This window comes from Heloderma suspectum, chromosome 4 (genome assembly GCF_057233095.1).
Source record: "Heloderma suspectum isolate Gila_16-S chromosome 4, 16-S_ref, whole genome shotgun sequence".
Taxonomy (NCBI): domain Eukaryota; kingdom Metazoa; phylum Chordata; class Lepidosauria; order Squamata; family Helodermatidae; genus Heloderma; species Heloderma suspectum.
The window spans coordinates 98,013,767-98,033,602 of NC_139461.1; the positions used below are offsets into that span (position 1 = coordinate 98,013,767).

A 19,836-nucleotide genomic window follows, 5' to 3' on the forward strand; every position below is an offset into this window, starting at 1 on the left:
AAAGAGCCTGTTCAGACATTGCTTACTGGGAGAAATAACCTGGTAAGGGTCTCTCGCTCTTGTGTGGTCCTCCCTCTCACTGCCAGGAGAAAATCACATTAGTTCCATGCTTTATCTCGTTAGTTGAACATGGTATCTCTTTTACCTATCTCAAGAAAGAAGGAGAAGGGGAACAGCCTCAGGCTCAAGCTAAGTTCAGATATGGAGCTAGAGACCCTGAGGTCAGTTGCTGGAGCTGAAGACTAGGAACATAAGAACACAGAAAGCTGCCCTATCCTGCGTCAGACCATTGGTCCATCTAGCCCCGTATTGCTGAAACTTACTGGCAGCAGCTTTCCAGGCATATGCTCAACAGCTGAGCTATGGATTCTCTCCTGAAGTGCTGACTGAAGTGCAGCAGGCAGAAAGTGCTGTTCTGTTACTGTACAAGAGCATAGTGCCGGATTCCTAGTTTCTCTTGTGCATGTAAACAGTACATCAGGTGGGTCTTATGCATCACCTAGTGGTCAAAGGCAAAATCACTGCTCCAATTAAGTCTTTTAACTGTCTTTCCCGCTTTTGAAGCTCAGTTTTGCGATTTTGCCTGACTGAAGTAGCTGTGGATTCACCTCTCTGCATTCTTCTGACACAGGCTTGTTTTTTCCATTTTCTCCCTAACTTTTGCATGTCCATGTGTTATTGTCTGTTCTCTTTTCACCTCTTCCCAATCTCTTTTCCTTTTAGGGAAAACAGTTAAAAAAAACACCCCACCACAGCTTCTCCATTCTTGTCAGCTATCTTCATCATCATCTCCACCCCCCCCCCTCCACTTTGGCCAGCCTTTTCCCCCTTGTGCCTTCAGCTCTGCTGCTTGCTATGGGGAAAGCAAAAGGAAAGACTATTTCTGCCTGCAAATCTCCTCATAAACCTCACCCAGCAGTCTCCTTGGGCTCTTCATAAGCTGCCTCCATGTGGCCTCTGTGAGCGATGGAAAGGCAATAATGGCGGCCATTACTGACCCTCCTCGCATTCATGCTGAAGCGGCTTGTTCATCTACAGCTTATGAAAAAGCAAGCCTTTCCATCGCATCCAGAGCTCCCTTTTCTCCACCTTTGGGAGTTTTCCTCAGCAGGACTCAGAGCAAGATTGAGTGCCTGCAACAACATAACCCTGGCTGGTATGGATGTTGAGAGTTTGGGAGGAGGAGGAAGAAGAGGACAAGGAGAGGGGAGCCTGGCCTTACGCAGGAGCCCAGCGTTTGCTATACTGCCTCCCACAGGTTGTCCAGAAGGAGCCTTAGGGCAGATGAAGATCTCTCTGATGACAGAGGCAGACTTGGCTGGAAATTTGGGCAGTCTGTTTTTGATGCAGTCTTCCCCAGAAGAGTTCCAGGGGTTCACCGACATCATCCTCCAGGCCCACTGATTTTTCCCACCAAAGCCCTGTCAGTCCCTTACGAATAGGCAGCAATCTGGGGGAATCAGTTTCTCTGGAAATTCTACCTTCTCTGCTACAGCACTTGAAGGAGGCTTTATTAGCTGACTTGGCTAAGGATGCCTTGGTTCATTCTCAGTCTTTAATCCTTTCTATGTCTGCTACATCTAGAAATGCTGTGCAGCTGTCTGGCGCTCTCCTAATGTCACAGCAGGCTCCTTCAGCTCCAGCTCAAGACAGTGTTCATATATATCCAGATCCTCATGATGTGCCTAGGAGGAAGTTAAAAGAAACTATCCAACCCAAAGCTGGACTCACCTAACCCAGATGAGAATGATGCGGACTTAATTGTCCTGGATGAAGAGGAGTGGACTGGTGTCTGACCTCAAGCGGTCTGATTCCTATCACCTATTCCAGGACTCCCATTCTCTTCCTGTGCTATGTAAATCTATGGCAGCCTTAGATTTGATTCCTTCAGAGGAAGCTCCTCAACCCTCTACTTCTAGGATGACAGCTATCTGTCCTGATCCTCAGCCCAAGACCAAAGTGGTGAAGCTGCCTGCTTTTATCCTAAAAGTGATTAGAAGTGAGCTGAATTCTCCTTTGCAGCACAAGAAATCCATTGTTATTGCTTACAAACATTTTAGAGCAGCTTATTATGGATCAAATTAAAGTCCTGCTTATTGATGCAGCTGTGGTCGCTCTGGTGAATTGTGCTCTTCACCCGAAAGATACGAATGTGTAGCTCATGGAATCAGTTGAGCGCAAGCTGGATACTGGTTTAAAGAAGGCCCATGAAGCAGCATCCCTGTCTATTTGGGTTGCAGCTTCAGCATCAGTTTTTGCCGGACATTCTCTCCTGTGGTTAGAAGATGTGTTAGACTGGGCACTTAATGATCCAGCCAGGTTACGTAAGATTCTTCTCAAGGTCTCTAGGGCAGTAGCTTTTAATGTTGGTGCCTCTTTAGATGTGGCTCAGTTCTCTGCTAGATTGCTAGCAGCTGATGTGTTTGCCAGGAGACTCCTTTGGCTTTGCCATTCGGAATCTGCTCCTCCTTCGAAGTCCAACCTAGCATCAGAGCTTTTCATTGGGTGCAAGCTCTTTGGGGATGATGCTTTAAAGGATGTCCTAGTTGAATCAAAAGATAAGAAAAAGGCTATGCCCATGGCAAGAAAGAAGGAAGAAAGGTGTTTATTTAGGAAATCTTTTCATCCTTACCAAACCAGCCAGCCATTCTATTTCTCCAAAGCCTCTGGGCAAGAGAGAGATGTTTGGTCCACCTGCTCCGCCTGGGCTTGTTCCCGAAGAGGAAATAAAGGCCAACAGAACTTCTACACTAGATATGGCTCATCTACCATGTCAAGGGGATACAGGCACCAGTTCTGTCACAAACCTTTTGTTGGTGGGCGGTCGTCTTGTCGGGTACACCAACAAATGGCTGGCCATCACCTCAGATTGTTGGGTCCTGGAGCCTCTTTGCTTGGGTCTGCATCTGGAGCTGACATCTTGACTTCCCCATTTTTTTCCCCATCACCAACCCCAGCAAATCCAGCCAAGAGGGAGATAGTGAAATTGGCCATCCACCTTCTACTAGGTATCACGGCAGTGGAACCGTTGCCTCTAGAAGTGAAGGGATTAGGGCTCTATTCTCACTTCTTTACGGTCTTAAAGGAAGATGAATTCATCAGAGCTGTCTTGAATCTCAAGTTTCTCAACCACTTCATCTGTTACCGTTGGTTCCGGATGGAGACTATTCTGTCCATCAAAGAAGCTCTTTGCCTAGGAGAGTTCATGACTTCAGTGGACATCAGAGAAGCCTGTCTCCATGTTCCTATCTTCCTCAACCATTGGCGCTACCTCCATTTTGCCTTTGAAGGGTCCCATTTTCCATACAGAGCCATACCTTTTGGCCTAGCTTTGTGTCCCAGGGTATTTACAAGGATCATGGCCACTTTGCTGACACATCTTCACATGCAAGGGATCTCAGTATACCCTTACCTTGAGAAGCTTCTTATCCATTCAGCCTCTTGGCATCAGGCAATGGACATCCTGCAAGTCAACCTAGCATGTCTCAAGAACTTCAGTTTTCTGGTCAACAATCAAAAGAGTCATCTGCTTCCCTCTCACTGAATACTCCACCTGGGGGCCTTAATAGACACACAAGTAGGGATCATGGCTGTCTCTCCAGAGAGGTTCTCCAAAATTCAAGCTGCAGTCAAATTGATTTGCTTCAAGAAGTCAGCTGACCTCATGCTTCTAACAAAGGTTTTGGGACTCATGGTGTCAACATTCCAGGTAGCTCCTTGGGCAAGACTTCATTCTCATCCCTTACAATCAACCCTTCTTCCTTTCCAAAACGATATAGCTTCAAGGTGTCACTTGAACATTCATCTGTCCAGGACTTTTTTGAGCTTCTTTCTGCTGGTGGCTCCTCCGTCCTGTTCTGGAGAGAAGGGTCCTCCTCCAGGATCCCCAAAGAACAGTGATTATATAAAATGCCAGCTTTTCTGGCTGGGGAGCTCTGTGCAAGGGGAGAATGGTTCAAGGAACCTGGTGCTCGGGGAAGTTGCAGCTTCATATCAACCTACTAGAACTCCAGGTGACCAGACCAGCAGTTCAACACTTCCCGCAAGTACTTCCTCTCGGATTGTTTTTCATCCAAGCAGACAACATCACAATGTCAAAGGCACACATCTACCATCAAGAAGGAACCAAGTCTTCAGACCTCTAAGGAGGTGGACTCCTTCCTTTGGGCGGAACATCACCTAGAATCCCTCTGTGCAGAGTATCTAAGCAGGGGAGAGAATATGCAAACTGACTGGCTAAGCAGGAAATGACTAAACCAAGGAGGATGGATGCTTCACCCAGAAATCTTCGAAAAGATAGTCTCCTGTTTCAGGAAAGTCCAGGTGGAGCTATTTGTATCAGAAGCCAATCACCAGGTCAGCATGTTCTTCTCCCGTTATGCATCTCCAGTAGCAGAGATTATGGATGTCCTGTCTTCTCCATGGCAGATAGGTTTTCGGTATGTTTTTCTACTGCTCGCTTTTCTCTCCAGGATTCTGTGGAGGTGAAGGTAGAAAAGGCGAGACTCATTCTAGTGGCTTTCTTTTTTGGCCACGGAGACCCTGGTTTCCCAACCTGATCAATCTGGCAGCAGCTCCTCCATAGCCTCTCCCTCTGCATGGTAACCTATTATCTCAAGGCCATCTCCTTCAGCCAAACCCTGCATGGCTTCAGTGACATGTTTGGAGATTGAAATAAACCATTTTGCCAAAGAAGACCTCTCCCCCACAGTAATCGAGTTTATTGGCCTCTAGGAGACCATCTATACTCAGAATTTACCAGAGTACATGGAAGATATTCTCTGTGTACTGAGAAAAGGATTTGGGGCTCAAAAAGCCAGAATTTCAGACTGTTTAGCATTTCTGCAAGACGGTTTGGCTATGGGTCTCAAGCCTAATGTGCTCAAGCATCAGGATTCCACTATCTACTCTTTTGTCAAGAAACCCAGATAGGTCCATGGGTGCTCATCCTTTTCTTATACACTTCCTGTTCAGAGCTTTTTAAAAGTCACCTCCAATTCAGTACCGTTTCCCTTCCTGGGATCTCCATAAAGTACTCTCGCACTTCAGAAGCCACTCTTTGAGCCCCTGAAATCAATATCTCTCTGACTGCTCTCTTTCAAGGTTTTATTTTTGGCGGCCATAACATCAACCAGAAGGATCTCCAAACTTAATGTCCCCTCTGTGGATAAACACCTATGTGTATTCCATAAAGATAGAGTGGTGCTCCGTACTAACCCCTTTGTCCGTCCTAAAGTTCTTTCTCCTTTTCATTGTCAACAAGAGCTAATTCTTTCCACTTTTTGTCCTTCCCCTGTGCACCCCTCAGAAATGAAATGGCATTCTCTTGTTGTCAGAGGGCCCTGAGGCTTATATCAGCAGAACCAAAACTTTTCAGCAGTCAGATTCCCTGTTTGTGTCATTCCATCCTGCTTCCTTGTGACGGAAGGTTTCTAATGCCACTCTGAGTAGATGGCTAAAGGTGTGTATTTCCATAGCCTATTCCTGCCTAAAATTGTCTCCACCTACCAAAATTTTGCCCATTCTACAAGAGTAGCCGCAACATTAGCAGCTTTTTTCCTCAATGCTCTTCTGCACTGATTTGTGGGGCAGCTACATGGGCAAATCCTAGCACATTTGTTAAACATTACAAGATTGACTTACATGCATCTGCTGAAGCAGCCTTTGGAAGATGTGTCTTGCAACACGTCCTTCCCAGTTATTAAGCAGCTACTACTTTGCTGAACCCCGCCCTACATGGGACATTTAGTATGTCCTACCTGATGTAGTGTTTACATGCACATGAGAAAAGGCTATTAGTCACCTGTAAAAAGGATTTCTTTGTGCATGTAAAACAGTACATCAGGGCCACACCCTAGATTCAGATTCTGTTATGGCTGTTTCCGCTGGTGGGGATTAAATTTCTTATTTTGTCACACTTGGTGTCTTTCCAAGCCCTGTCTGCAAAGAGTGCAAGATGTCCTGTTTTTCTTTTTTGTGTTTCGCGGTTCTCACTGATCCTAGTACTTCCTGAGTTTGTCATCGGAAACTGAACTTCAAAGGTGGGGTAGTGCATAAGACCCACCTGATGTACTGTTTTACCTGCACAAAGAAATCCCTTTTACGGGTAAGTGACCAACAGTCTTATTTATACCAGGCTTGGAACAGAAGCTTCACACCGCCTTCTGATTGCAGTGCTGATATTGCACACCCCTATTTCCATCTGTGTCTCAAGAGAGCTCCGAAGCCTAAACAGACAAAGCCCCGGGTATTTCTCAAGGTTCTTACTTTAAAGTCTAGGGTCCCTGATAGGGATTTTTGAAACTGGTGTCTGTGAGATAGGGTGTTAAAGTAACTACATCGCTTCCTGTAAGAAATGTCTTCCTGTAAGGCAGAACCAGGGGAGGGAAATGAACACTCCTCAAATTCATATCAGGTTAGGATTTCCCCTGAAAAGCAATATCCTGATAGGCGCTAGGTAGTTCCAAGATTAATTGCTCAACTGGCTACACTTCAGTAGAACTTTACCAGTCACATTTTTAAATTTTGTTTAAAAACACACACATCTCCTTCTCCAGATCTTTGTGATTGCTGAGCTACTTAATTTTTTCCCTGACTTTATATTTCTAATTTCAGGTAGATTTGTGACATCCCAGCATGCTTTGCAAGAGAACATAAATCAATTTGAAGAACAAACTATAGCACAGCAGTCATTTGACCAGCAAGGATTATCACAAGGTTAGTAAAAATATAAAGAGTAATTTTCAGAGGGACCACTCAGTATTTTTGTATATTTAGAAGCTTCAGCAATGTTCAGCCTTACAGTGGTAGTAGTCTCCAAATATCATAATGTGTACAGAAAGAGGTCAGTGCATGTGAAACAAAATTACCACAGTTTGAAAGCCTGTTAATTTTTTAAATCCTAATTTGGGAAACTACCGGTTCAGGATTTGCTTTCACTGGTTTGGATCCAGACTTGTCCCTCCATGAATAGTAGGGTTCTTTCCATTCATGGATGGAACCAGAATCTGGTGGAGGCTTCTCACTGGAGGAAGTGGGGAGGGTGGCAATTTTCTACCATTTCTGCTTCCTCCTGCAGTCCCCAGTGGTATCTCCCATGTTGTTCCAGAGCGTTCCCCAGCCCTTCAGAACAGTGTCAGGGGTAGAGCTGGGGACTGTAGGGGGAAAGGGGAATTGCAGAAATTACCACCGCTTTCCTCCAGCACCAGCAGAACTCTGATGAAAGCAAGTCTAGATTCAGCCCTCTATGTTTAGAATGAGACCCCACAGTATTCTTCATTTCAGATGATGAACCTAGTTTTAATTATATTGTTCTAGAAAACATTTCATTTTTTTGTCGTACGGTATTAATTTCATAGAAATGTAAGTTACTGAATAATGCTAGACAAAGCATGGTTTAAAATCTTTATTGTACAAGATTTCTATTCTACTTGGAATGCCCTCTACAGATTTCCCAAACTTTGAAGTTTTCTTGAAGTTCCTGGAGCCCTTCAGAAATTTTGAATTTCAGGTAGGTATATATAGATATATATATATGGATACATGTGTTTAAATTGGTGGACCCTCTCCCTTTTGTCTGCATATGTGCTTCATTCTTCGCAGTTGCCTTTTTTTACTAGTTAGATAGGAAAATGAAAGTCCCGGACATTGTTACATTAAACCTTTGTTCTTACAGCTTATATTATATTTAGCAATGACTGTTGCTTATTGATTTCATATGAAATTTCTTCTTTGTGAAATATTTTATTGGGTTGTGGATTAGATTGGGACTGTCCTGCTGCTCTTTCCTGTTACTACCCCTTAAATCCTCTCCTAAAAGCTTGAGGATCACTTTCTGGATTCCTTAGGGAAATACTCAGGAATAACATGGGATGTGGTGTGGGGTGCTGCCACTGGAGGGAGAAATCAGCAGAAATCGTGGAAATGCCTTCAACTATACTAGAGTTCCTTTGCTTCTATTCTCTTGTATTGCCCTCCAGAATTCATGTTGGCAGTGTAGGTCAGTACCATTATCTTCTATTACCTGAAACTGATATTGCCAATATTGAGAGTGTTGAAATGCATCAGTTTTTCTTTTTGATAATCTTCTAATTTTAAACATTTCAGCTTTCTACTTTTAAAAGCTTTTAAGAACTGACAAAGAAAGGCAAAGCAATGATTTACAAAAAGGAACATGAACTCAGTTACTGCATACCATTTTATATTCAACGTTTATTTAATTGTGGCAGGATGCCATTAAGATGAAATGGAATCAGAGAAATCAGTTGTGGTTTAATGGTAGGAGGTCTCTCTCACACTTCCCCCCCCCTTCAACACCTATCTATGTGCACACACAAAATCATTGACATTTTGTTTCTATTCCTGTTAATATTATGGCTTGTAACTTCATTGCCTACATCTCTAGCCTTTTTATTAACATTTTTGGCCATAATGTTTTGTTTCAGGGTATGCTAATTTTCTGCTTTGCACTCAGGAGGGACAGGGATTGATTCATTGGACCTGGGTAATAATTCTGTACAGATGCAAATAATGAAAGATGAGGGATTTTTTTAAAAAGAAAACTTTTGCCATAGCAGTTCCTATTTGAACAATTCTCTCTATTTCAGAAATGCTAGGGATTACATTAAAAGGAGGTGTTTTTGTTCTCTGACTTCTAAAGAAATGAAATTTAGACAGTCCACAGTTCCCAAAGTTTCAGAGTTTGCAAAATGAGAGATAATGTTATGTTTGTGCTTTTTCAGATATATCTAACCTTCTTTAGTCCCTCAGGCTGCGAAAAAATTAAAACAGAATCAAGCAAACTTTGGCATCACTTTTAATATTTCTTTGAGCAATGCCATGCAATTTTCCAATTCAGACATAATGGGGAGCTGTGGTTAACTGTGGCTTCCTAGCAGCCCTGGCGCCTTAGGTGGGACAGAACATGTTCTGCTGCTGCTGCATCACATCCCCCTTCCCGTTACCTGTGCTGCCACATCAGCTCTATGGAGAGCCATGGGGATGGAAGAAGTGGATGCAGGCTCTCGCAAGAGCTCATCTAGATCTCAAGAGAGCCCTGTGGCTGCTTCTTCCATAGAGGCAATGTGGCAGCGGCAAAATTAAGGGGGTGGCATGCAACAAGGGAAACAGAGGCCAGGCATCTACTCCAGAGAGCCCCGCCGGCCACTCTCTCTGTGGCAAATGCCATGGCAGGAGAGTGCGGGGCTCTCCAGAGCACCCACCAGAGGCAGTGGGCCTTCCTGATGCAGGCAGGGCGGGCAGCAGTGCAGCTCACCACTCCTCCCACTCCAGTGCCTGCTGCAGGTGGCTCATTCTGCTTCATAGGAGGGCCGGCCCTGCTTCCTAGCTTGTTTTCCCGCTCACACAAAGGGAAGAGCGAAGTGGGGACAAAGGGGGGGTGTGCAGGTTCATGAAGCTCATTCATCTTGTGGCTTATTACACCTGGGTTTGATCATCTGAACGAGGCCATTGTGATGTGTAATGACCCCCATGCACAAAACTCAGAGCCAAACTTGGAAAAGAATGAGAGGCTAAGGAGATACTTACCTCTCTATGCTTTAAAGTGTCTTAAAGTCCATGGGACCAGTGGCTTCTGTAGCATATAAGCATGGGTTTCCTTTTTAAGCCATGGTGGCCTGTGGTGTGTGCTAGCCATTTTGAATATTCAAGCCACAACTGCGGCTTGCCGTGTTGTCCCAACCTGGGGACTGTGTGTTATGTGAGGATTAAACAACCCTAGTATACCCTATAACACTCCGTGGGTTATGTGAGGGTTGTTTAATCCTTGCATAACCCATGGTCCCCGGGTTTGGACGACACGACAAGCTGCAGCCGTGGTTTGAATATTCAAAATGGTTGCCAGCATGCACCACAGCCCACCATGGGTTAAATAAGCTAAGTTTAACCCTCTCATAACCCATGGTCCCCAGGTTTGGAAGACATGACATGGTGTGGCCACAGCTTGAATATTCAAAAACTGCCTGGCACTTGTCACAGTTCACCATGGCTTAAACAAGCCACAGTGGGCAGCAGTCATCATGCGACTGCTCTTTGTTTTTCTGTATATAGAGTTGTTTCCATAACTTACATTATGCAAGATGAGGAAATAATATTTTACATTCTAGATGCACAAGTGTGGCACAGACTATGAATTAGCTGGGGACCATTGGTATGTGATTATTCTTTTCCTTGGATTAGGGCACAAACAGACACACATCTTACATTACCTACCACCTTTCCTGCTGAGTTTTGCATTTTTATGATAGGGTTGTAGGACCTGTGATACCAATGTAGATAAAGGGAGCTGGGTCAACCTGTTAGACGCATGCATGCATACAATAAATTCAAAATTTGAATGGCTCTGAGCTAATTGAAGCTTTTAAAGGAAACTTCAAATTGTGTTCTGTGGAGAACATTGTTGAAAAGAAGGCAAACTGAAGGTAAGTGACCTTCTTACTTTGGATATTTAGTAAACGCCCAGAACCTATCTTCATTAATTTTCTTTCAGGTAAAGAGGAAATTATTCTTCCTTTCACATAAGTTATTATGATACTCTTCTTTATTAGATACAGCTGAACCCTATGGGCTACTGTTTTGCCACAGCAACACATAGGATTAGGCTCTATAAATCCTATACTAGTATGGTCCCACTAGCCATGCACTTTCACCACCAAGACCCCAAATCCTTGACCTGGCATGGAGGAAGAGTTTTAGGATTGAACAGAGCTGCAAAGGCCACTACAACTTAAGCTGCTACTAGATCCATATCAGGTTTCTTTACATCCCTGTTTGCTTGGGGGTAAGGATGCTACTCTATATTAACAATAAGATTGAGGTGTTTTATTTTGCAAGAGGTGAGTTAATTGCCCATAATGGATGAGTGTGACTTAGGTACGGTATAACAATAATAAGGGTTTCTTATTTTTCTTGTGGCAGGTTTTACAGTTAATGATGGTTACAGTCAGCCAAATCAGTTTCCAGCAGTACAGCAGCTTCAGGATTCAAGCACCCTTGAATCCCAAGCTCTTTCAACAAGTTACCATCAACCAAATCTGCTTCAAGTTCCTGCACCAGATGCTATTAATGTGGTATGTATTTATCAAAAGGTTTAAGTAACTGTTTCTGCTATTATATATGTGGTTCTGGATTAAGTAGATTATCTAGATCCATTTCAGTCTGGCAGGCCTGATTATGGGACAGAGAGTCCTTTGGTCTCCTTGGTGGGCAGTCTATACTGGGAACTGGTCCAGAATATTGTAGTCAGATGGTTGACTGGGGCTGGTTATAAGGAGCATGTGACTCCCTTGTTACAGCAGCTTCACTGGCTAGCTGTCTGTTTCCGAGCACAATTCAGCATGCTGGTTATGACCTGTAAGTCCTACACAAGTGCATATATCAGGCTGTTTGATCTCCTATATGAGCCTACCATGTTTTAAGATCCTTGGGAGAGGCTTTTTTCTCTGCCGCACCATCATCTGAGGCATATGTGGCAGGTGCATAAGAGAAGGTCTTCCCAGTGGCTGTTCCCCAGCTATGAAACTCCCTGCAGTGGGAGGCCAGGCTAGCTCCATCTTTGTTGTCCTTCCACTGGCAAGCAAATATGGGTTTTTTTTTATTCAGACAGACTTTGGGCTTTTAACCTAAGTAAATTTTAACTGATGGGTGCTGCTTGCTTCTTTTTATTTATGTGTTTTAATTTATTTGCTTTCATGTTTTAATTATATTTTTGTATTTTATCTTATATTTTATTATTGTTAGCCATTTTTAGTGTTACTTGTAGTAGAAAGACAGGATATAAATTTAATAAATAGATAATTTTGTTTTGTGAAAGTTACATTCTAAAAGTCAGATATTACTACCACTTCAAGAACTGAACATTTGCGGTTACACTTACTAGATTTTTTGTTTGTTTGGAAGATTATGTGCTGCCCTTGAGCAAAGGTTCCAGGGCAATTTACAAAGACAAGGTGAAATACAACAATAAAATATTGTAAATAACTATTTTAAAACAACAACATTAAAATACATTTAAAAACCTGGGAGAATAAAAACCTTGGTGGGCCTCAGTAATAGCCTGGAGATCTGACCTTCTTGGAAGTGAAATCGTTGGTGTTACAGGTGTCAGGAGCACCCTTGCTGCCTCTTGCAGTCCCCTCCAAAGCCAACTCAGGACACAGACGACGAGGATTCTTTCCAAGGCTTTATTCCTTTATTACTTTATGACTCTTACAGATACTAATCGCTCGTGACTAAGCAAGGAACTGCACTGGGCATAGATAGCAGAGTAGCCTAAGCTCCAGGTAAAGCAGTTGGTCCCTGTTTGAAGGAGAACCGCAGGAAGCAACGGAGCATGCACATTTTCCGCGGGTTCCCAGGATCGCTCATCTGGCCCATACCCCTTCCAGTCCACCAGATATTGCAGGTGGCCGTGAGAAAGGCGGGAGTCCAGAATCTCCACGACCTCAAACTCCTCCTCCCCCTCCACCAGCACTGGCAGCGGGGGGGAGCCAGCCGAGCATTGAGGGTCGCCAGAAACCAGGGGGGACAGCAAGGACTGATGAAAAACAGGGTGGATCTTCATGGAGGGGGGGAGAGCCAGGCGAAAAGCAACAGGGTTAATCTGGGCCGAAATCTGGAAAGTCCCTGTGCGACAAGGCGCGAGCTTCTTTGCGGGCGAGTGAGAGGTGAGGTATTGGGTGAACAACCAAACCCAGTCCCCCAGTTGCAGAGACGGACCCGGCTGGCGCCGCCGGTCCGCAGAGGCCTTGCAGGCTGACTTGGCTTGCTCGAGGGATCCCGTAAGAGGTGGTGTACCGCTCGCAACTCCTCTAAAAACTCATGGGCCGCCGGCACCGAAGAAGGAGCTAGGATGGATGGGAAAGCCTTGGAGTGGTAACCAAAATTGGCAAAAAATGGAGTTTAGCGGGTGGAAGCATGGCAAGCATTATTATAAGCAAATTCTGCGAGAGGCAGCAAGGAAAACCAGTCACCTTGCTGGTAATTGACATAATAGCGCAAATATTGCTCCAGAGTCGCATTGGTGCGCTCGGTCTGACCGTCCATCTGTGGATGGTGGGTGGAGGAAAGACAGAGTGTCACATGGAGAAGCCCAAGTAGCTCCCTCCAGAAATGGGCAATGAATTGGGGGCCCCTATCTTAAATGAGACCCTCAGGCCATCCGTGGAGCCAGAAAACATGTGCCAAAAAAAGCTCCGCCATCTCCCTGGCTGTGGGCAACCCAGAGCAGGGGATGAAATGGGCCATCTTAGAAAACAAATCCACCACCACCAGAATAGTGGTCTTACCGTGTGAGCGAGGCAAGTCAGTGATGAAGTCAAGGGAGAGCAGTTTCCAAGGTCCTGAGGGGCTAGGCAGGGGGTGAAGCAAGCCTGTGGGCTTGCCTGAGGGGCCCTTCGCCCGCTGGCAGGTTGGGCAGGAGGTGACATAGGTCTTGACGTCCCAATACACACGAGGCCACCAAAAATCCCACGTCACTCCGTGCAGGGTCTTGGTGAAGCCAAGTGTGAGAGCCAGTGTGGTGTAGTGGCTAGAGTGTTGGACTAGGAGTTGGGAGATCCGGGTTCTAGTCCCCACTCAGACATGGAAGCTCACTGGGTGACTTTGGGCCAGTCACAGACTCTCAGCCCAACCCACCTCACAGGGTTGTTGTTGTGAGGATAAACTGGAGGATTGTGTAAGCCGCCTTGGGTTCCTTAAGGAGGAAAAAAGGCGGGATATAAATGTAATAAATAAATAAATAAATAAGCCAAAATGCCCAGCATTGGGGGAGTTGTGGCACTGATGGAGGACCTTCTCGTGGAGGGGTCTAGAAGGCACATAGACCCGGCCGGAATGGTAAAGCAGGCCACCTCGCAAAGAGAAGGGGGTAGATGGGGGGGGCAGAGGCTAGCCCCAATTCCTCCACTTTTGGGCGGACAAAACATCCTGAACCTGTTCAGAGTGAAGGAGCTCCTCCCAAGAGCGAGGCACAGAAGCTGCTGCCAGTGTCTGTGGGGGAAGAATCGGGGGGGGGGGATTCCCCTCACCCCCTGGCTGGAGGTCAGGCGTACAAGAAAGAGCATCTGCTTGTAGGTTGTCAGAGGCTTTCATATGGCAAATCTTAAGATGGAACCGGGGGGGGAAAAGCGACCACCTAATATGCCGCTGGTTTAAGGCACGGGCTGACTGAAGATGTTCCAGGTTGTGATGGTTGGTTCTAACTTCGACTGGGTGCTGTGCCCCCTCCAGAAGATGACACCAGGTCTCCAAAGCAGACTTGATGGCCAACAGTTCCTTCTCCCAGATGGTATAATTCCTCTCAGACATGTTCAGCTTCCTGGAGTGGTAGGCGCAGGGTTGCAACCCACTGCCCACCCGATCTGGCTGAAAAAGCACCGCCCCCACCGCAAAGTCAGAGGCATCAGTTTGCACTACAAAAGGCTTCCTGGGGTCGGGATGTATCAGCATCGGCTCAGAACTAAACAGCTTAAGTTCTTCAAAAGCCTGTTGGGCAGATGCCATCCAATGAAAAGGAGATTTCCTGCCCTTAAGGAGGTCCATGAGAGGAGATGTCAGCCGAACGAAGCTGGGCAGGAACTTTCTGTAAAAATTATCAAACCCCAGAAAACGTTGCAAACCCCAGAAAACGTTGCAAGTCCTTCCAGGAGAGGACAGCCTGGACCTTTGCAGGATCCATCCTGATACCATCAGCTGAGATAATGTAGCCGAGAAAGTCCAAAGAGGTTAGGTCAAACGCACATTTCTCCAGCTTGTGGAAGATGGTGCTTGCGGAGGCGCTGGAGGACGGCGGATACATGGTGCTGATGGGCGTAGGCGGCCTCAGAAAAATCATCGAGATACACAATGAGGAAAGTGTCCAAATAGTCCCGGAAGATGGCATTCACAAAACACGAAAACGTGGGGGGGGGGGCAGGCGAGCCCAAACGGGTATTCATACGTTCCGTACCGGGTGCCGAAACAGGTCTTCCACTCATCCCCTTCCTGGATGCGAATCAGATTGTAGGCGCCATGCAGGCCCAACTTCGTGAAAATCTTGGCCCGCCCCAGGCACTCCAGCATCTCCAGTATGAGGGGGAGGGGATACTTATTGGGGATCGAGACCGAATTCAACGCTTGGAAGTCATGCACCGGGTGGAGTTCTCCCAATTTTTTGCACACCAACATGGTAGGGGTGCAGGCAGAGGAGGAGGAGGGGCGAATGAAGCCATGGCTGAGGTTTGTGTCCAAAAACTCCCGCAGAGCTCGAAGTTCCAGCTCCGACATCAAATACAGCCGGCCGGCGGGGATGGTCACCCCAGGAATGAGGTTAATGGCACAGTCAAAAGGGCGGTGAGGGGGGAGCTGGTCGGCCTCCTTGTCGAAAACATCCCGAAAAGCCACATACTTCTCTGGGAGGATCACAGTAGCTGAAGAACTGCCAGAAGCAGATGAGGACGGGGAGGAAAGGGTTAAGGCCTGGGCTGGGACTGGCACCTCGGTTGGGAGGCAATGCTCCCGGCAGTAGGGAGACGTGAACTCCACTTGCTGAAGCCCCCAAGAAATCTAAGGATTATGCTTAGAGAGCCAGGAAACACCCAGCACGATTGGGTATTGGGGAACCTTGGCCAAGTGAAACTGAATCTGCTCAACGTGGGACTGGGCGTGCAGAGTGAGCGGAGCTGTAATCCGGGTCACCGTGCCCGAAGAAAGAGGATGCCCATCGATGGTCTCCACTGCCAAGGGGGCAGGAAGAGGCAGGGTAGGAATCTTGTGGAGGTGAGCGAACGTTTCATCCATGAAACTGGTCTTAGCCCCAGAGTCCACTAAAGCTAGGGCCTCCACCCCACTCCACTGGGAGGAGTGGACGTGAACATGCAATAGCAGATGGGAGGGTGGAGGGGGGTTGCGGAAGGCACCCACCTGGTGGGGAACCGACCCCCACACTGGAGACGCTCAACAGGCTTGGGGGGCAGCCTAGTCAGGCCTGGGGGCAAGGAGGAGGAGGAAGCAGTGGGGCTGCTGGTCTGGCATGGCAGGTTCTGGCGAAATGTCCCAGCTTTCCACACTGAAAGCATTGGCACTCGACGCACCGCCGCTGTAGTTCCTCCGGTGACAGCGGGGCTCAGGTAGCTCCCAGCTGCATCGGGGTCTCCTCCGTCTCCACCGCAGGGGTGGGGGGTGGGGGACGGGGCAGGAAATGTGGGGGAATGGGAGGAGGGAAATCTCGGTCCCCACCAGGTCTGCCAGCGCCCCTCCAGCCGACTATCTATCTGGAGGCAGGTCTAAATGAGGTCTCCAAACACGAGCCCACACGAACCTGTTCTGTCAGGAAATCCTGAGGTTGAAGGTGCATGTACAGCTTCAATTAGGCACGGAAAATTTGAAAAAGTCCTTTCTCACCAGAAAACTTCTCTGGCAGAGCCACCGGGCACTTTTGTCAGGGGGGAATCGGGGGTGGTGGGGGTTGAGCCGCAGCTTGCAGAGCCTGTACGGCAGTCGTCAGTTGAGCCACTTGATCACGAAGAGCCTGGTTGTCTTGCGCAAGAGCTTGCACCGCCACGTCCATGGCACCCTCCAGAAGCAGTATGAGCAGAGAAAAAAAAAACAGGAACGGGGACCAAGCTGTCAGGAGCTCCCTAACTGCCTCTTACAGTCCCCTCCAATAGCCAACTCAGGACGCAGACGACAAGGATTCTTTCCAAGGCTTTATTCCTTTATTACTTTATGACTCTTACAGATACTAATCACTCACGACTAAGCAAGGAACGGCACTGGGCATAGATAGCAGAGTAGCCTAAGCTCCAGGTAAGGCAGTTGGTCCCCGTTTGAAGGAGAACCGCTGGAAGACTCCGAACTTATGGGCTAGGGAGAGATCCTCCCTCTTTCCCTTGGGTCCTCGGGACGCGACCATTGTTTGAGCGCCAAACAAGTGGAGGCGCCCTCCATCTGTCGTCGCTCCCTGCTTCTGCGCCAAGCGTCCAGCAAGCCCCTCTCTAGCACTCTGTCACTGCCAGGGTCACTATCTCTTCCAGGAATGCTGGCAGGAGGAATCTCTGCTAGCTGCTGTGCTTGTGAGAGATGAGCGAGCTCCTCTCCCATGGATTGCTGTTCTTCCTCAGAATCAGAACTGCTCTGGGGATCTCTGGGCTCAGTTTCCACCCTGATAACAGGGTGGGGCCATGGCCTTTGGGGGCTTGCTGGAATTTGCCAAGATCTTGTCACTCCAGCTGTGGCAGGTAAGACTCGGGGATCCCCCGAGCTCTTCTTCACAGGGCAGTTTCTTCTGAAAGCTTATGTGAGGGAGAAGGAGTGGACCAACACAGCTGATGAGAGCAACAGTGAGTAGAAGAAGGTCCAAATCTAGCTGGTGAGACTAGCAGTGAGTAGAGATGGTGATGCCTTGTAGTCTGCTGCTATTCTTTCTCACAGGGTCACTATTTGTGGATGTGTATACACATAAATGCAATTCGGACGATCAAACAACCCATGGTTAACAAAGTATGGGTTGTTTGTGAGTGCACACTTGTGAGCGAGCGTGCTGGTTCTTGCCTGCTTCCCTGCTTCCAACAACACAGGAATACCCTGTTCCTGGGTTCTTTTGTGGTGTCTGGACCCAGGGGTTAAACAACCCAGTGACCAGGTTCGGATGACAAGCTGTGGCTTGTCATGAGTTACTTCACCCACGACAAGTCGCAGCACCCATCCTGGGGGGTTGACATGTCATGTGAACCCAACAAACACGAGGATTAAACAACAGATTATGCAAGGGTTGTTTAACCCTCACATAACCTACACTCACCAAGTTTGCATGACACAATAACCCCCAAGCGGGGGTTGCATATTCAAAATGGCAACTGCACACACCCTGTACACACGGGAGACTCACTTGGCATTTTGTGCACACAGCCCCAGAGTTAACCCAACACTTACCCATGGTTTGTTGTTGCATTAACTCTGGGTTGTTTTGCCACTGTATGTGATGGCAATAGGACAGCTCACCCAGCCACCATTTTCTTTCTCCCAAAATGGACGCAGCATTACTCCAGGTCATTATGGGTAAAAATGATGTATGCTACTTGGTTAGAGAGGCTGCAATTACACCGGCACCCCACGCACACATACATACCGTTCTGTAACAATGTGGTGTCCAGAGCATTTCAGAGGAAAGAAAATTGTCATTATGCTGCCAAACTGTGCTATTGACACTGTGGCCACAGCAAAATAAAAGTTTTTTTAAAGGGATGAAGATACTGCCACCGCTGTAAAGGTAAATCTCCCCCATTGCAGCAAATTCCTGCCTTGAAAAAAACACTGAACTCACTACCTCTCCCCTCCAGCACAAAATATCACCAATATAGTGATCAAGTTTAAAAAAATGAAGAAGCTGCCACCATTGCTAAAGATATTTTCCCTCATGATGGTGGTGAATTTCACCTTCCCAGAAAAATCAGAGAAATGCCCTGCCCCAACTTTGCCACCTGTGAATGAGGCCATAAAATTCAGCAGCCATTTGGATTGAGATCTTGTTTCCACACAGTTCTACTGGTTAAATATTGATTTTAGCATCCTTTCTTATGTATTTAGGTGACTTCAATATTGTATTGATAAGTGTAAGATTGTTTCATTCCTAGACTACCCGCCTAATTCAAGAACAGTCACAAGAACTTGAGCTGCATTCTCAACGCTCCCAGTTTCTGGAAGATAATGAAGATCAAAGCAAGCGTTCTTACAGGTCTGTTGAGCTTCACAACTAGCCATTCTTATGTAGCTGTTGGCAGGAAAACATCACTCCCTTTAAGGTTTCTAGTATTCGCAGTGGTAGATAGGTGGTGGTTTGTCTCAGGATTAGGAGGAATGCAAGCAGAACAGGTTTCTTCTTTGTGCTTTCTAGCCCTTCTAACAGCAAGTACACTACTATGTTCCCTGGAATACACAAGAAACCAGTAAGCTTTCCTAATGCCCAAGGTGTGGATTTTATCTTCTAATGTAAAAGCTCATCTGGGCTTGGCTACAGAGTAGAGCTTGGCTGCAGAGCAGGATTTGTTTCTAATAAATTGCAGTCTCAAATCACAAATTAGCTTTTCATCTAGCTTTCTACCAGTATATGCAGACCTTATTCTTTTAACAGTAGATGGAATGTAATCAGGTAATGCAGAGAAGACTCCTCTGTCTTTGAATTATAATCAACCTAAGAAAAGCCCCAAAAGACAGATCTTGGGAAACTATTTTATTTATAAGTATAGAACACATATCACAAGATCCAGTTGGACATGATGAATTGTGGTATCTATACTAGGGCTGTGCAGGGACCCCTGAGCTGACTCGGAAGCCGCCTCATGGCTTCAGAGGTGGGCCCGATTCGGCTCGGGCTAATCAGGGAGGACCTGACTCAGCCCTGAACCCAAAGCAGGATTTGGATGGCCAAATCCTGCTTTGGGTCCCCCCGATGCCCCCGTGCAATTTCCCAGCTCTTTAATTTGCTGCCGCTGCCTCCTCCATCGCTGCCTCCTCCACTGCTGTTGCCCTCTCCTCCACCGCCGCCACCTTCTCCTCCTCTGCTGCTGCCTCCTCCACCGCCGCCTCCACTGCCACCATCATCACTGCTGCCAGCTGCTGAGGCCTGGATGCGTGCCGGCTCTAATTGCAGGGAGTCGCCATTTTTAAAATGGCGACTCCCTGCAATAACAGCTGGCGTGCGTCCAGGCCTCAGCAGCTGGTGGAGACGGTGCGGTGGTGGAGGCAGCACGGCAGCGGAGCTGATGGTGGTGGAGGTGGTGGCAACAGAGGTGGCAGCAACGTTGATGGGCGGCTGTCAGGTAAGGACCTGGAGGCGCCAGC

The 19,836-nt window shown here is 47.0% G+C and overlaps 1 protein-coding gene across 7 annotated transcripts in view; it reads left to right on the top strand.

Moving 5' to 3' along the window:
• Window positions 1–19,836, top strand: part of ZNF236 (zinc finger protein 236) — a 107,282-nt gene that overhangs the window by 53,294 nt on the left and 34,152 nt on the right. For all 7 annotated transcript variants that reach the window (XR_014790193.1, XM_084850028.1, XM_084850033.1 and 4 more), the window contains 3 exons: window positions 6,616–6,717; window positions 10,936–11,087; window positions 18,630–18,730. Coding sequence is in view for 6 of the 7 variants with exons in the window: in XM_084850028.1 (XP_084706154.1) it covers window positions 6,616–6,717; window positions 10,936–11,087; window positions 18,630–18,730 (355 nt within the window). In the remaining variant the exon portion in view is untranslated. The remainder of the gene's footprint in view (window positions 1–6,615; window positions 6,718–10,935; window positions 11,088–18,629; window positions 18,731–19,836) is intronic.